Source organism: Haliotis cracherodii, unplaced genomic scaffold, assembly GCF_022045235.1.
Source record: "Haliotis cracherodii isolate W230 unplaced genomic scaffold, xgHalCrac1.p SCAF_29, whole genome shotgun sequence".
NCBI classification, from domain to species: domain Eukaryota; kingdom Metazoa; phylum Mollusca; class Gastropoda; order Lepetellida; family Haliotidae; genus Haliotis; species Haliotis cracherodii.
Genome location: NW_027266285.1, coordinates 4366039 through 4381996, shown reverse-complemented (window position 1 = coordinate 4381996; position 15958 = coordinate 4366039). Strand labels below are relative to the sequence as shown.

Below are 15958 nucleotides of genomic sequence, written 5' to 3'. Positions count from 1 at the left end.
CAACACTACGTCAATGGCTACCTCATTCACTTTGGACCGTGTTTGACAATTATCGGATTACAGCCAGAATGACGTGAGTCGAAAACTGGCTTACACACAACTATGTTGAAATATATACGTGCCAGCGATGGTGTACACCCTGATGAATCAGCCACACTGATGAGTCAGTTGATATTACTAGATATGGTAATGACTATCTTGTGTGTGAACAGTATATGTTACCACAGTACATACACACGAATGTGCTAAGATTGATAGCACACATAGCGTGGTCTCTGGTGTTTCAGGGGCGGTCGGGTAGCCTAGTGCTTAAAGCGTTCGCACGTCACGCCGAAGACCCGGGTTCGATTCCCAAAATGGGTACAATGTGTGAAGCCCATTTCTGGCGTCCCCCGCCGTGATATTGCTGGAATATTGCTAAAAACGGTGTAAAACTATACTCACTCATTTACTCACTCTTGTGTTTCATGTATAGAATCGTGTGATAGCGGCAGGTTGATAGGGACGAGAAATATACTTCCGTATCAACAAATTTTGTAGCGAAACATGGATACCAAACAATGAGCAGTAACCGCATTCAAAGATGACGTCTTTCAAGAAAAGATTAAGGTTTAAAATTAGATATTGATCGCTTTGATTCAAAACAATATCAACACACGCATTAGGACGTCTTCAATAGTGGGTGATATTTGCATGGGATACGGAGGGGAAGGAATTGCAATAATCTACATGATAAAAGACAAAATTGTACTTTTTCTTTTGCGGCATTACTATTCAACAACTGCGTCCTGACTTGACACGATGGACGCCCTTCATGGAGTAATTCAACATTGGTCTCTCTTTGTGCTATTTATGTGATTAATGACGGATACTTGAGATGGAAGTTATTGCTGTTTTAGACCTGAATACCTCCACATCCCGTACAGCTGTACCTCCCAAACACAAAAGGCCATCAACTGACCAGTTGAAACGTCAGTTCAAATGTAAAAAAGTGTTTCTCTCCAGGAAGCAAAATGTGAAGAATAATGATCGACAAGCCACACGCCATGTACCCAGAGTTACTTCAGTATGTGTATGTTTTCAGAGAGTAAAGGTGCCCGGGCCTTGTCACCCCTCTTCCGACGTGGATATTTGCGTTGTCACCACTTCATAGTCATATCACATGACCTTGACCTTGTGGCGTTTCCCCAACAACCAGTTTATTGGGTGGACCGGATAATACTTCATACGAGTACGTTGAAGATTCGAGGAAACAAAGTAAGTCCAGTCAAAGCGCTATACAAGTAAGGGGTTGATTAATAACTTGTAAACACGCACGTGAACATGCATTTTTACTTTTAATCGTTCTTATCTCTATCCTAAACATATGGTACTGTTTTCGCTTGACCTTCCGTACCCGTTCGCCAGATGAGAACGGTGCCGTTTTAGCCTTCTCCCCTTATTATGAATATGTCAATTACGTTTTAAACGATCACTAACTGTTACGTGTAAGTCAAAACGCCAGGGCATTCTGTCACGTGACAAGAAACATACAAAAAATGGAAGCTACAAAATAGTCGAGTGGTAGAGTCTGTCCTTCATTTTTTTTTATTTCAAATGTCTGTTTTGTTACATCCAGCAGCTTGCCATGGGTAAGTCGATGCGCGCGAGGATTTGTTTGACGTGGCCGAGCACAGCAACATGCCACGTACCTGACACATGAACCTCTCGATAATAGGCTCCTAAATCTACAGATTACAGCCAGTATTTAGGTTGCGTCGTGCCTCCAGTCATAAAGATAACGAACACTACACCTTATGCCCGTGTTTACATTGCCCGACACAAACAACATTTAGCAGATTCGCGATTCCTACCAATGACAGCTATACATATTGTTTAAAAATTGAATCTCCACCCACTTGACTCATTCACTGTAATATCTACATGAGCCACACGCCGCAAGATAACATTCAAGATAATATAATGATTCATGTTTTGTAACATATGCAGAACTGAATGGTTGAAACAAAATTCTCTCAGGTCATATTCCTCCATAACATGACACTGCCAAGATGATATATACTACAGCATATATCAAAATGTAGAAATAAACAGAATGAGACAACCGTAACAAATATTTGATTCATTCAAATTTGGTCATTTCTTTGAAAACAAAGGTTTGTGAAATTAAAGCAAAATCTTCAAAAAGTCAGTTGTTAAATGTTGTTTATTTATCAAAGATTTTGTTTCGAATATGTGTTACTGATATTTATCAAGCGCTGGAGAATAACTCACACACACTATGGCATTATGTGTAGTTATGTTTGGACTGAAAACTTTCCTCCCAAGGATTTATTGTCCGACGAAGAACCTCCCGAAGGCTCTTAACTGAATAATGTTCAAAGCGGCGTTTAACGCAACTCTCTCATTCTGTAAATATGTTGACATGCGAAAGAAAGGTAACCATGAAATGCCACTAAGCCAATATTTCACATTTCTTACTCCCCTTGTGTAGGATTTTAAAAGAGTAAATATGTTGGATGTATAATGATATTTTACCCCCTTTCATGTGTTTAGATTATAGACGTGTTTAAATAAAACATGCAAAACATATCTTCCTTTTAGAATTTAAACGCAACCCTAAAGCCATTTATAATAAAACATGTATGGCATAAGTCTATCACCTAAACACATTTACAGCGTATGTCTTACAAACTTCAATTTATTATTGAAGTTTAGAAGGCAGAGGGGTATATGTCTGAAGGTAATACGTTTTTTACCCCTACACTGAACTATTGATCTGTTCGTTACAAATTGCCGCAGACGCTTCTCTGACAATAATAACCTCGAACCTCAAGTAAAAAGCCGGGTCCGAGGACCTTCCTACATGAGTAAACTCCTGCACCTTCTATTGAAAGTATTATGACAGATAGGGGTTCGTTCGGAAAAGGAAAGCCGCGTCGCGAACAACAGAAATTGCAGGGGTCTGTCCCACGCAGGGTAAGTTTATACACGACCAGGTTCAAGATTTCACGGCGAATAAATGACCCGAATGAGAAAAGGCGTGCGCCGGAGTCTACCTCGCGGCTGTACTATTCGCACAATTTCGGCATGCTGGGCGAGTATCACTTTCCGCCGTAACTTGTCCCATATGTAATCTCGATTGATAAGCAGTCTGCACTATCACAACGACGTATTTGAAATACAACGGGATTTTGGCTTTTAATGCAAATTAGGAATATGTTGCCGGAGGCCTGGTCAGTAAAGGATACCAACAGGATAGACTCGGCGATTGTGCACTAAATCTAGGGTAAGAGGAGGTATGATTTGAACAATACGTATTTCGATAACTCTGGCGTTATGTATGCACATGCTTCTGTCGTTGTCCAACTAATTAAAACAGTCCGCTGATAAAAGAAGAATGCGACATGGAATGTGAAATGTCCATTCATTGAGATGGTGGTGAACGTATACACACGTCACGTGGGACACAGCCACTGTGCGTTCGTCACTTACTCCTCTTTCTCACCGTTGGTCGATTATTGATAAACACATATTTTTTATTGAAGTGTCACAAAGTCATAGTTAGTCGTGCTCATTCAGTGAAACATGGCTCACTCATTACTCAGACGTAAGGCGACATGTATTTGACCTTGCTACGGATATGAAGCCCCTGTTCACAGTAATGTTACCCACTGAACAATTTGCATTTATAATGTCAAGCAAAGAATTATGTGTTCCTTTGCGGCATATGGTCAATCTTCATTTAAACGAAGAAAACAATATAACTAAATTATTATAGTATCATATTTTCAGTTTTTATTTTATTAATATTCACATCTTCAAGGAGGGTATTTTTTGTATTCTTGATTAATGTCTTTTATGAAAATAGTGTTCCAAACTAATTATTCTTTAAACTTGTATTTTAACGTTTTTTGGTCGTGTCACTTAAATCAATAATGACTGGAAAGTGTTTTTATATTGTATTTTATAGATTGGTTCATTTTCAATGTACGCTTTGTGACACGTTAATCAGCTATACCTTATCATTATCCTACCTTATGTCTTATTGGGTCAACTCTGCATGTCGTTAGATCACTGATGACAGACCTTTGGTTTAAGAGTTTATCGGTGAGTACAGTGAATAAGTTGTCTAACTCAGTAATGACAGGGTTATTTCAACCGACCTCGGTCTGTGTGTTAGGTGTCCTATTCCCAGCTAACATTGCCCGGAATAGCAAACAAGATGGAAGATTGATATCACATTTTACTTAGGGACATAAGATTTTAACCAATTATAACTCTATGTGCGTGCAGGTAAGGTGAGTTGCTGTTGTACTGAAATCTCAAACGCCTAGACCATGGCCCTGCTGGGAGTTATGCGGTACTTTATCAGATGGCCGGGCTGTTCACACAGCCTTAGAAACCATGTACGGTGTTTTCAAGGGCAGTGAGCGAGTATGGTTTTACGCCACTCTGTGATACACCAGTCATATGAGTGAGGAGGACACGAATTGGTCTAAACATACAGAATCCATGTGGGGAGTCGAACCCGGAGGGTCAGGGGGTTGGATGATGGGAGTGTTTGGAGTTATCCTATACTATCACTGTACAGTGCACGGATCGTTTTACCATAAATATTATCACTCCCATGTAAGATACTTAAATGTTACTAATATAGTATATTGATGGATATCAACTTGGAACACGTCGATATTGATATCAGTACAGTATAGGCCATTGTTAAGGACCCCTTAAGCAAGCGAAACGACACCTACAGTACCCGTCGCAGTTAATACAACTGACCAATAAAGACTTTCATTAAAACTAAATAGTTATGTACTGCCTCGAAATATATGTTTAATGTATTGAATTATGTTCTAAGGTGTAAAGCTTTAATGGAGCTTCCCCAAGAAATACAGTCACTATATTCCGGATACATACGTTACCATAGTAAACATGGATATAACAATGTCATTGACAGGGTGGTTAATATGCAAATTAGAATAAAATTAGATCTCGATCGGAGGTTGCGTTAGGTGAACTTCCTTATCAGCCAATCAGCGTCGATGCTTCAAATGTTAGGTTTAAGGTAGCAAAGCATTCAGTGAGTGTGTGAGTGGGTATGGTTTTACGCCGCTTTTAGCAATGTTCTAGCAATATCACGGCGGGGGAACACCAAAACTGGGCTTCATACATTAAACCAATGGAACCCAGGCCTTTGGCATGACGAGCCAACGCTGAAACCGAACGTGCTATCTCCAAAAACACACTAAAACGGTCAGTTTCAAACGTAAATAATAAGGGCTGAGTCATTATATTTTTGGACATGTCCGTTCTGAGCGAAATGACATCTACACCGAAAACAGTAGAACAGTCGAAGGAACATTTGTGCTTTGTCGGGGTTTTATTTTGTGAAAATCGAAATTTCTACATCGAGGTGGTAAAGAAATGAAGTCGACTTGTCTTAGTAAGCTGAATGTGCAAAAGAAACCACGCGTCCTTCGTTTAGATTGGACGATCAAAGAATGCTCAGGGTTCGCTTCACGCGACCTTTTATGTGAGTGGGTTCAGGTGGAGTCGGTTGGGTAGATCGCAGAGAGGAATCGTATCGGAATATAAGATTTGATTTTGATGAGATTGTTTTGATAGTCTTTTATACTCCTCCTACAGTTTATCTCCATAGCATTGTGTTTGGTATTTGTCGTTTGAATACTCAGGTTGTTGACCTTATTGCAGTCACCAGGCTCTGCTGTGACCCAAGGCTGTGTGGCTGACGGCGGCACGACGACCTGGGACACTCACCATCCTGTCAACGTCATAACTTGGTGCTTCTGTCAGATGTACGAGTGTGGTCGCCGAAAGTTGGCAAAACAGAAAAGTATACTCAAGACCAAACAAAACGTATACAGCTCCGTCTACAATCGTGTGTGAGAGGGTATATGAAGACATTGGCCTGAAGGATCACGGGCGCCAGGCAGTGTACGCAGTGCAGATCGATGGTGCATGTATAATGCATGGGCTGATACCCGAGACGCTACCACCATACTCACACTGCAGTGTTAAATCGATCCTCAGAAATCTTAAGGAAAGGAAGTCAACTGTTGGTATGTAATAAAACTGTTCACTGGAAGTTTTCTGAATTACATTGCTCTTTGTAGACAATGTCTGAGTGATTCATAATTGGAAGTGCATCATGGGAGGAAGATTGTTTGTTGAAAACCCTGATGTCTGAACTGGGAATAATAGAAATAATACATCTGGCATCGGAACATCAGCTTTCCATGGCCCGTTATGGTCTGGTATACTGTAGCTGAGTAGACTGTGACGTCACATGATCTGTAACCGTACATATGGCTGTGCTAGCCATTACAACCTTGCAACACCACGTTACACAGTTTATAATAGATCAAGATTGTGATTGATCACTTTTATTGGGATTCATGTTACCTACATATTGAGATTGTGTGTAATTATTTCTTTCGTGAATATGCGGGCCTCTAACCTTGTCACATCCCGGCGCTTATGTCACCGTGTTTTTTGTTTCGTGCTCGGGGTATTCGTCGGGCTGCAGATGTACGCCGCTGTCTGGCCTTGGGGACGTAATGGGGACGGGACACGGGACTCTCCCACCCTCAACACAAGGAAACTGTTGAAGGATTTAACTGTGGCCAAATTGTCGTCGTCAACACCCGCCCCTGTTCTCACCAACATTGAACTGTTGAAGGTGAACATATCCGCCAATATAAACGCCTCTCTGAATACTTTGCTCAGACTCAACTCGGAACAGCATATTCGTAATATTGAAAACTTTCCACTGCATTTTCATAACAATTCTGTTGTTATCTTGATTCAAGTTCATAAAAGACTGGAAGACCTACAAATCATGATAGAATCCATGAAATCAGTGCGATACATCAACCAGACACTCGTCGTCTTCAGTCATGACTACTATTCTCCAGAAACGTTTGAACTTGTTTTTTCCATAGATTTCTGTCCCGTACTACAACTGTTTTATCCGTACGCCATACAGTTCTTTGACAACCGGTTCCCCGGAGATAGTCCTCGTGACTGTCCGAGAGATATAGGGAAAGAAAAGGCTATGGCCACAGGTTGTTACAATGCTAAGTTTCCGGACACGTATGGGCACTACAGGGAAGGGAAGTTCACCCAGATCAAACACCATTGGGTGTGGAAGCAGCATTATGTCTTGGATCGAGTCCATATTCTGAAAGACTTCAATGGAGTTTTGCTGCGTTTAGACGATGATTACTATTTGGCTGAGGACATCATTCATGTAATTAGGCTCATGAATGATGAAAAGTCCATAATCTGTCCCTCTTGTGTCATGTACATTCTTGGCGAACACGAACAGCTCAAACGGAACTCGTACATCTCTGAAACGGGGGATGTGGTAATATCAAACTGGTTCACCGGGATTGGAAGAGGCATGGCTTTTAGAAGAGACTTCTGGGAAGCTTTTAAATCATGTGCAACGTCATTCTGTAAGTTTGATGATTATAATTGGGACTGGGCACTCGAACACAGCACATCCACTTGTTTCAAGGATATGAAAATACTCAAACCTAAGGCTGGGCGAGTATTTCATATAGGCACCTGTCACGGCTTCCATAGAAACATCAAAGGATGCGACAGAGACCAGGTAAAAAGTAGCATACAAAAAGTATTATCCATGTACCAGAAAAATCTCTTTCCACACAAATTTAAAGCTTCTAAAAATAAAGCAAAACCAAGATCAATTCGTCAAGGTTTTGGGGGTTGGTCCGACCCGCGTGATCAGGAGCTGTGTTTAAGATTCTTTGAAAACAAAACCGATGGTGTATACATGTTAAATCGAATAAATAAAGTGATCACCACTTGATGGAACATGTTTGTCGTCAGTCAATCTCGACTAGCTAAGCGTTTCCCGAAAACCTGAACCTATATTCCATCTGCATTGAAGTTTAATGCAGGTTTGCCAGTATTGTGTTATGTAAGTGATCGCATGAAAGAAGGCAACATTATCAGCCTTCATTAAGCGCCCTGTGTTAAGTTGTTTAGTTCAGATAAATACGAAACTGAGATGGTGAATCTACGTATTCCGTTGATTGTTACTTTACAAAAGTCGGAAGGTCATTTTAGCTCACGTGTCCAGAGGAGCAGGTAACAAGCCCAGACGATAACGTAACATGTCCAAAGCAGTAGTAACTAGTCCAAACAGTAGTTAACTTGTCCAGAGTATCGGGTAATTCGTCCAGAGTACCAGGAAACTTGTCCAGAGGAGCCGGTAACTTGTCCAGAGCAGTAGGCGACTTGTCCAGAGCAGCAGGGAACCTGTCCAGAGCAGCAGGCATCTTGTCCAGAGTAGCAAGTAACTATATAGTCCTGGGGAGCAGGTACCTTGTCCAGAGTAGCAAGTAACCAGTCCTGGGGAGCAGGTACCTTGTCCAGAGTAGCAAGTAACCAGTCCTGGGGAGCAGGTAACTTGTCCAGAGGATCGGGTAACTTGTCCAGAGCACTAGGCAACTTGTCCAGACGATCGGGTAACTTGTCCAGAGCACTAGGCAACTTGTCTAGAGTAGCTAGTAGCTAGTCCAGCGTATCAGGTAAGTAGTCCTTGGGAGCAGCTAACCTGTCCAGTGTAGCTGGTAAGAAGTTCTAGAGTAGCAGCAAATAAGTTCCAGAGTAGATCGTAACTAGCCCAGAGTAGATCGTAACTAGCCCAGAGTAGATCGTAACTAGCCCAGAGTAGATCGTAACCAGCCCAGAGTAGGTTGCAACTAGCTCAGAGTAGATCGTAACTAGGCCAGAGTAAGAAGCAAGTACTAAGTATGACCAGCTCAGTTTTTGCATCCTAACTAAGTGGATAAGTGAATATGATCATGAACAATTTTAACGCAAAGTATATTTATCACTTTAAGACCATTCAAAAGGGCTATATCATGTTTTATGGACCCTAGAAACTGATATTGACTGAGGCGAGCTGCCGAGATCAGACTCAGTTTCTAAGGTCTATAAAACATGATGCTGTCCTATTTATAGTAAAAATCACTGCAAACACGAAAACGTCGTTTTTTTCCGTATATGGTCAATGGACGGAAAAACGACTAAAAATTCATTAAAATTGATTAATTGGTGAGCGTCTAGAAAGTGTGCAGAAAATGGTCGAGTTTTTCAAGCGTAAAATGGACGGAAAAACGATGCTTTTTGCTCCGCCTTGTACAGCTGTTAATGGTCAATCAGCTGGCGCTGGTCCCCCGACGCACGTGATTCCCAAGGCTTCCTTTCGAAAGCTTTAGGTTTCGTATTTCTGGCATGCCTTGCTCTAGTATCTGTCGCACGCAGTGCAGCGAGATTTGCTGATAAGCCAGTTTTAGGATATGCAACATGTTACTGAAATTCAGGCACGCGCCAAGAAGTCAAACCAAACAATGTTACCAAGTTTATTGTGGTAACATATCCCTCGGCTATGAACAGTTACCCCTATCGAATAATGGGTTGTGTTTCATTTGGTTATAATAATCAGGGATGTGAAATCTCCGCGGAAACGCGGAAAATCGCGTTTTTTAAAACTGTAGTCCTCGGAAAAAATCATCTTCCGCGTAAAAATTTAATTAAAAAATTTAAAAAAACACTCCGAAAAATATGATCGAAAACCAGACATTTGGCGCGGATTGTCCTGTTTTCGATCAGGGCTTTCACCAGCATAGGTTTTCGGACATCATACGTTTTCTGTCACGAATACTTGCACTATAACGTGGGGTGTGGCGTCACACAGAAATTGTAAATACTCAGAGTCAGCTGATGGCTTGTTTTTAAGATAAAGTTGTCTTTTAGCCTGTAAGTGAATGAGATGTTTTACAGTTGTTCATGTGATAAGCGAAAAAACTATGAATGTTTCTTCAGCGTCCAAAACCCCGTCATTGGGATATATGTTGTATTAATGTCTTATGTTTGCAATGGAGTTTTGTTTTTTCCATCAAAAGGTAAGTACAAGGTAAGTTTTTTTCAATATGCTTCAACATGGGGAAAGGGTCAGACATTGCACGCTTGTGACAGTTGTCCTTGTGTCTGGGGGATGGGGGTTTCAGTTTATGGCAGTATTGCTCCCAGACCTGGCGGGTAGCCAGGTGCACGAAAGCTATGCCCGATTTTTTAAAAGTACTGATTTAACTTCGAAATTTTACTGCATCTGCCATCTTGTTTATTTGACTTATTGACTTTTGCCATTGACTTATTACATTTCTTGGTGTGAATGTTGTCCAAACTGCACGAAATTGCTAAAAATGCAATCAAATGTTTTAAAAATTTCTGGGTGTGTGTGTGGGGGGGGGGGGGGGCATGCCCCCAGACCCCCCTAGACTCTTTTTTCGGGAAAACCTGCTCACATCCCTGAATAATAACAAAAAAATTAATGTGAAGTTTACAAGATATACGGCTAGGACGAGAGGTCGGTCACATGACGTTCTTCACGTGACTGTATTCTTGAAATGGCGTAAACACTGACTACTTCCACATTCCTGGGGAAAACCCTTGGAATTCACTGGTACGAATTCATACAGAAGCGTGGTTGCATGCCCGTTTAAAGGGGCACTGATCTAACGCAATTCCCGGGACTGGTTGTTGCCTTTGTTATTGGTTTTTCCCCGTGAGTACCCGGATGATACGCAACGCAACAGAGCGTGACCGGAGACTGGGCTACCGTCTGCAAGGACAGCTAAATAAACTTGGAAGCTGGAGGCAATATTTGTTTTACGAATTTTTGCATAAACACTGATTGGTTAACTGTGATCTATAAAGATTTCGACAAAGGGCGCATGTTAATTAATTTCTGCACCCTAAACAGACAAAAAGAACGGCGGAGCTCATCGGATGTCCTCATTTGGAAATACACCAGATGGTTATAGTCGGATTGCGTCGATAATACGATTACCAATCCCTTGTTGTCATCCACGTTTTCTCGTATAAGCCTACTCTTGTGTATTTGTCGTCATTCACTTGACGCTCAGTTAATGAATTTATTACAGGTACAATTAGTGGTAGCACCAGTTAGATTACCTGACAAAGGTTCCCATTTGGCATTTATTGTGTCTGGGGTAATTATTCAATCTAAATCCAGGTTTGAAGTGAGGTGAAATGTGTGTTATGTAATATGCGGGTGGCAGACCAGCAAGAGGTGAATGATCAGTTGATTTACTTTTTTGTTGTAAATCAACAGATCGTTCCTAGTCATCAAAGGATTAACAGAAAATACGTTGATTGATTAATCACTGTTATCTTGCACAGTGGATATGTCAAAAGTGAGTGTTTACATGTCTAGGGTTACTAAAACAAAGGGAATACACTCATATCATGGCGTGAAGTGCCGATGTAAAAACAACATACTTTGTTCAAAGGGTTAACTGATAATACGTTGATTGATTGATCATTGTTATCTATCACTCAATGGATTTTTAGGAACCGTGGGCGTTATGAAAATAGTTGTCACGTGGGCTTTCCCAGCCGACCCTTGAGACTTGACACCTATGTGAAACGCCTGAAACAATCCAAGTGATCAGTTGAGAAACGAACACGGGTTATAATATCCCGAAACGATATATATCTTTTAAAATATTTGATTGTTACAGAGACACGTGACATCAAATAAGTTTCTTTGTACAGCTGCAGACGAGTGGGATATTGTTCCTTTGTGTGGATATTCACGGATACATTCCTCGAACAAGGAAGCTCCTAAAATTTATACACATAAATTTGGTAGGTTGCAATTATGGTATTTGCATTTTGTTTTCCTTCATTTGAACCAATTCGGTCTTGTTTCTCTACGTCTTGGTTGGGAAATTCTTCAATGCGCGATAGACGTTTTTTTCACAGGTCTTTTCCTTTGTAAGCGTGTATATATTACCGTCAATTTGTAAAATGTGATTCTCTCAGGCAATCTATAAAATGTGTAAATATTTCAGTCATTTTGACTAAAAAATCTGTCCAGATTGATTAAGATGATCAAAAGGGCCTACAAACATTACAACAGATTATTATGTAGGATTAGAAGCCAAACAACATAGACATGTACTTTTCAACGTAACATTTTCAGTCTCTTGGTGATGACATTAAACATAAAAATGTTTGGAATTCGTTATCATAATAATACAGATGGAAATGTTTTTCAGTCACTTTGTAAAATAACTCAATATTTAGACTTTAAAATTAATTTGAAAATGTTACACATTTTGACAGTAAAAAAATATACACACTATAAAAAAAGCAATGGCCAGGTGAAATATTTACTTTGTGTTGCAAGTCAAAATAGTGTTAACGAAAATCGCAAAATTACCAAGCAAGTGCCTTATCAAAACTTCGTCACCATTACCGTTGCTACCCACAAAGATACCTACATTTCCCTATTATCTCGAAAACTGTATTTCATTTTGTTGATCAATGTGACCATACGCCCTTATTACTACCCATAAAAGTGACTGATGCGCTTACGAATTGCGCAGCAGAGGTCACGAACTAGTCTAGATTTCTGCTATACATCCGGGTACTCACTGGGAAAAAACAATAACAAAGGCAACAACCAGTCCCGGGAATTGCGTTAGATCAGTGCCCCTTTAAGGATACCCTCGCTACAACCCATCCCAGAGAAAAAAACAAACGAAAAAAACATCCAAACTATCGTAGTGACAATCAACAGCAATCTATGAATTTACCTTAGTATCTATTTGACACATCTTTACAATCACCTTTCAACGATCGGCTAATAGATCAGTGATGACAAAGGCTTGAAATATTCACAGGTTAATTAACAACTTCGGAAATATCTCCCGTCACGTTTATCGTGTCGGCCATTTTGACGTATTGTACTTGATGTAAATGTATTACGACGCTCTGTCATTGGTGAGGGGCGTTAATAAAATACACTGACGCACTATTCAAATCAATTGGATAATTGAATATGCTTTCTTTTACATATTACATAACAGCACTGCACAACATTTGAACAGTTGCAGTAGCACACTACGGTAATCGCATTAAACACCATTTTCAACTGTACAGTAATTCAGTATTTCAGTTATATCACGGTGTACAGACTGATGTGGGTGAGATTAAAATCCGAATTGGTTCAGGCCATCCAACGGGTGTTCGGGAAAAGGAGAGCGTATCCTGCCACACAAGTGGCACCCGTCACAAACACATGCAAGGACAAGTCAATTGTTCACCTGAACAAAGCACGGAAACACACAGTGATGCCCGTCCTCACTTTTACCGAGCATGTAAATTATATTGTACGTCAAAAACATGGACGAGTATAAACAATATGTTCATTCACGTAATACATGTCATACATTTTGACAAAATGTATTGACTCGGAGCATTATTGTTAATCACAGCGTATAGAATCGGCATGCAGTTGAACTCATCACCCATCCTATCATTGATAATCCTTCTTGAAGATCTATGAAATCAGAAGCTGCAACACTTTATCTTTTAATTGGCATGTCAGACTTCTATTTCATAACTCAGTTTTATTTGCACGGATCACGGAAGGGACATAGTCGCGTTGTCGCATTGTCGCATTGACGCCCTTACAAAAACAAGCAAAACGTGTCAAAATTAACAAAAGCGCGACAATTGGCCATTTGTCGCATTGTCGCGTGTTTGCATTGTCGCTCTTTGAATAATCCTTTTCTTTATTTTACAAAAGGGCGACGATGCCGTAACGCGACATTTTCAAGGTCAAAATATGTCTCGTTGTCGCATTGTCGCCCCATCACAAATGTGTATAAAAGGCGTAAAGTTTAGTTAATGCTACAGTTAGGAAGCGGTAACCAAGTTACATCTGTCGTAGAAGTTCAACCTGATACATGTAAGTCTCGAAATGAAAACACAAGTCCGTCCGCGAGTCCATAACGTTTTATTGTGAGCTCTTCTCTAAAAGTGCTTAGTGTTCGACTCCCAGTTCCAAACACGTAGTACCTCATCAACAATCCACATACCTCTAGTGCAGTGGTCTTCCAGAAGATCTTACTCTTGACCGCATTAGACAACTGACGAGTGCACGCCTGACCTGTGACCTCGTTGCAACCCTCATGAGGTGTTTGCCGAAGGGAGAGGGGTAGGAAATGTGTGCTCCAGCCCAGCGCGGAGCTCGCGACACACTGTATACTGAATGTTGTATACAGTATATTGCAGTTGATATACTGTATACTGCATGTGATACTTATTAGCGGAAATGTTACAACTTTCAAGATTCAAGATTCAATTTGCATTTATTTCATATACAACAGACCGCCGTAATATATCACTGGAATACTGCTGAGAGCGGCGTTAAAACAATTTGTTTTCATAATGGGGCGCTGCAGTCATTTAAAATAGAACCGTAAACATATGTAGTACCAACTCACTCACTCTGTTTCGAATATGCAGCAGAAAATATATTATTAACCAGGTCTTTGGGAAGAGATATCAGATTTTTATAAGCAGTCACATAGGGATGATAAAGGACCCCTCGCTGATTAGGTTCTTGTTTACCTAAGAGCAGAGTTGGCCATGTTAGTTGATATAACCAAAATCCAGGAGCTCCGGCGGGGGGCAATCTGGTCTTGTTAGTGTATGGTATGAGCTGTGGCGTTGACCCAAGAGAATAATGTAAAAAATGAGCTCGAGACCAACTCAAATCTATAACGATTGGGAAAGTCTAGATTTCCACAGCCCTAGCCTGAAATTAAGAATTGGTCTAGGCTCCATTTTAATTGTATTATGTTCATTTTGTAGACATGGATGGACCAACCAGGAGAGAAATTGATGGAATATTAATATCACATGTTACCACTGATCCAGTTAAATTCATCACACAATAATATATTAGTATTTGACATTACGGCATTTGATTATAAGGGCATGATCATGTAAATGTTCACTGTAGTAATGTACACACCAGTCAACTTTATTATATTTTTTATTATAGTGTAGCGCGGCATCAACGATTACTTTATGATATCCTCACTTGTCATCGATGTATTGACATCGAACAATGGACGACAATTCGAAATTCTTATAAATAGCTTCAATAGGGACAGCGCCGGTGTCAGTACAATTTTCCTAGTTAAACATATGTCTCTACAAAATATAATCTGAAGCAGACAAGAACAATATTTTTTTTATTAATGCTTACTTTCATGGATAGAATTGAGGCAATCTAGGCTTGCCAAATCGTTCTAGACTTGAGCTGGATTCCTTTTAAATTTATTCTCTATGGTCTGGGAGACGAACGGGCGTCAGTATTGCATGGAGAACTGGGACAGCCTGAATCAGTGTAATCGGATATGTTGTGGAGTTTCGGTTTGGGGCTGTTTGCTGAATAGAACAAGGGCTCACGAACAAGGGCACAATTTAGAGATTAAATCATTACCACCCCTCTTTATATCAGATATGTTATTGTGATTTGAAATCTCTTTTGGATAATTGCGAGTTATGTATACTCTGTATTCTTTCGTCATGGTAGCATATATATTTTCTATGTTGCTTTTTGAATTATCCACAAATAATGATAACTACAATGTAAACCTCTCTTTGGAGATATACAATAATACTACTGAAGGGCATATCTGAAAAATGGGACTTATCGACAAATATTTCTTTCTTAAATACTACCCGTTACAGGCATTCTGATCTTTATATTATACTTTGTACAGTTTAATAAATAATGGCAATTTGTGTATCTTTCTACATTTTGAATTAATTATAATTTCTGCAATAAAACCTTAGCATCAGATAGTGATATAAACGAATATGATCTATACTGTGATAAATGAATTATCAATTTCGTATTATGAATTAGATAAACAGAAATATGATAGTAAAACAAATTATTTTAATCTGTTCGTGTGAGTAGGTAACGAGAGGCAACTCATTAACGTATCCATTTGTGAAAAATGAAATTATATTAAAAGTTTAGGGGGTTGAACATGTACATTGAATG

General features: G+C 39.9%; 1 protein-coding gene across 2 annotated transcripts; it reads left to right on the top strand.

The window, feature by feature from the left end:
• Positions 1-1128: 1128 nt before the first annotated feature.
• On the top strand, positions 1129-7861 carry LOC139473494 (alpha-1,6-mannosyl-glycoprotein 2-beta-N-acetylglucosaminyltransferase-like). 2 transcript variants are annotated; one of them, XM_071256111.1, is made up of 2 exons: positions 1129-1257; positions 5719-7861. In XM_071256111.1, exon 2 carries the CDS (start codon positions 6470-6472, stop codon positions 7859-7861), a length of 1392 nt encoding a protein of 463 aa, XP_071112212.1. In that variant the 5' UTR covers positions 1129-1257; positions 5719-6469. The 2 variants fall into 2 exon arrangements, with proteins under 2 accessions (XP_071112212.1, XP_071112213.1); XM_071256112.1 differs by lacking the exon at positions 1129-1257 and adding an exon at positions 3236-3289.
• The last annotated feature ends 8097 nt before the right edge of the window (positions 7862-15958 follow it).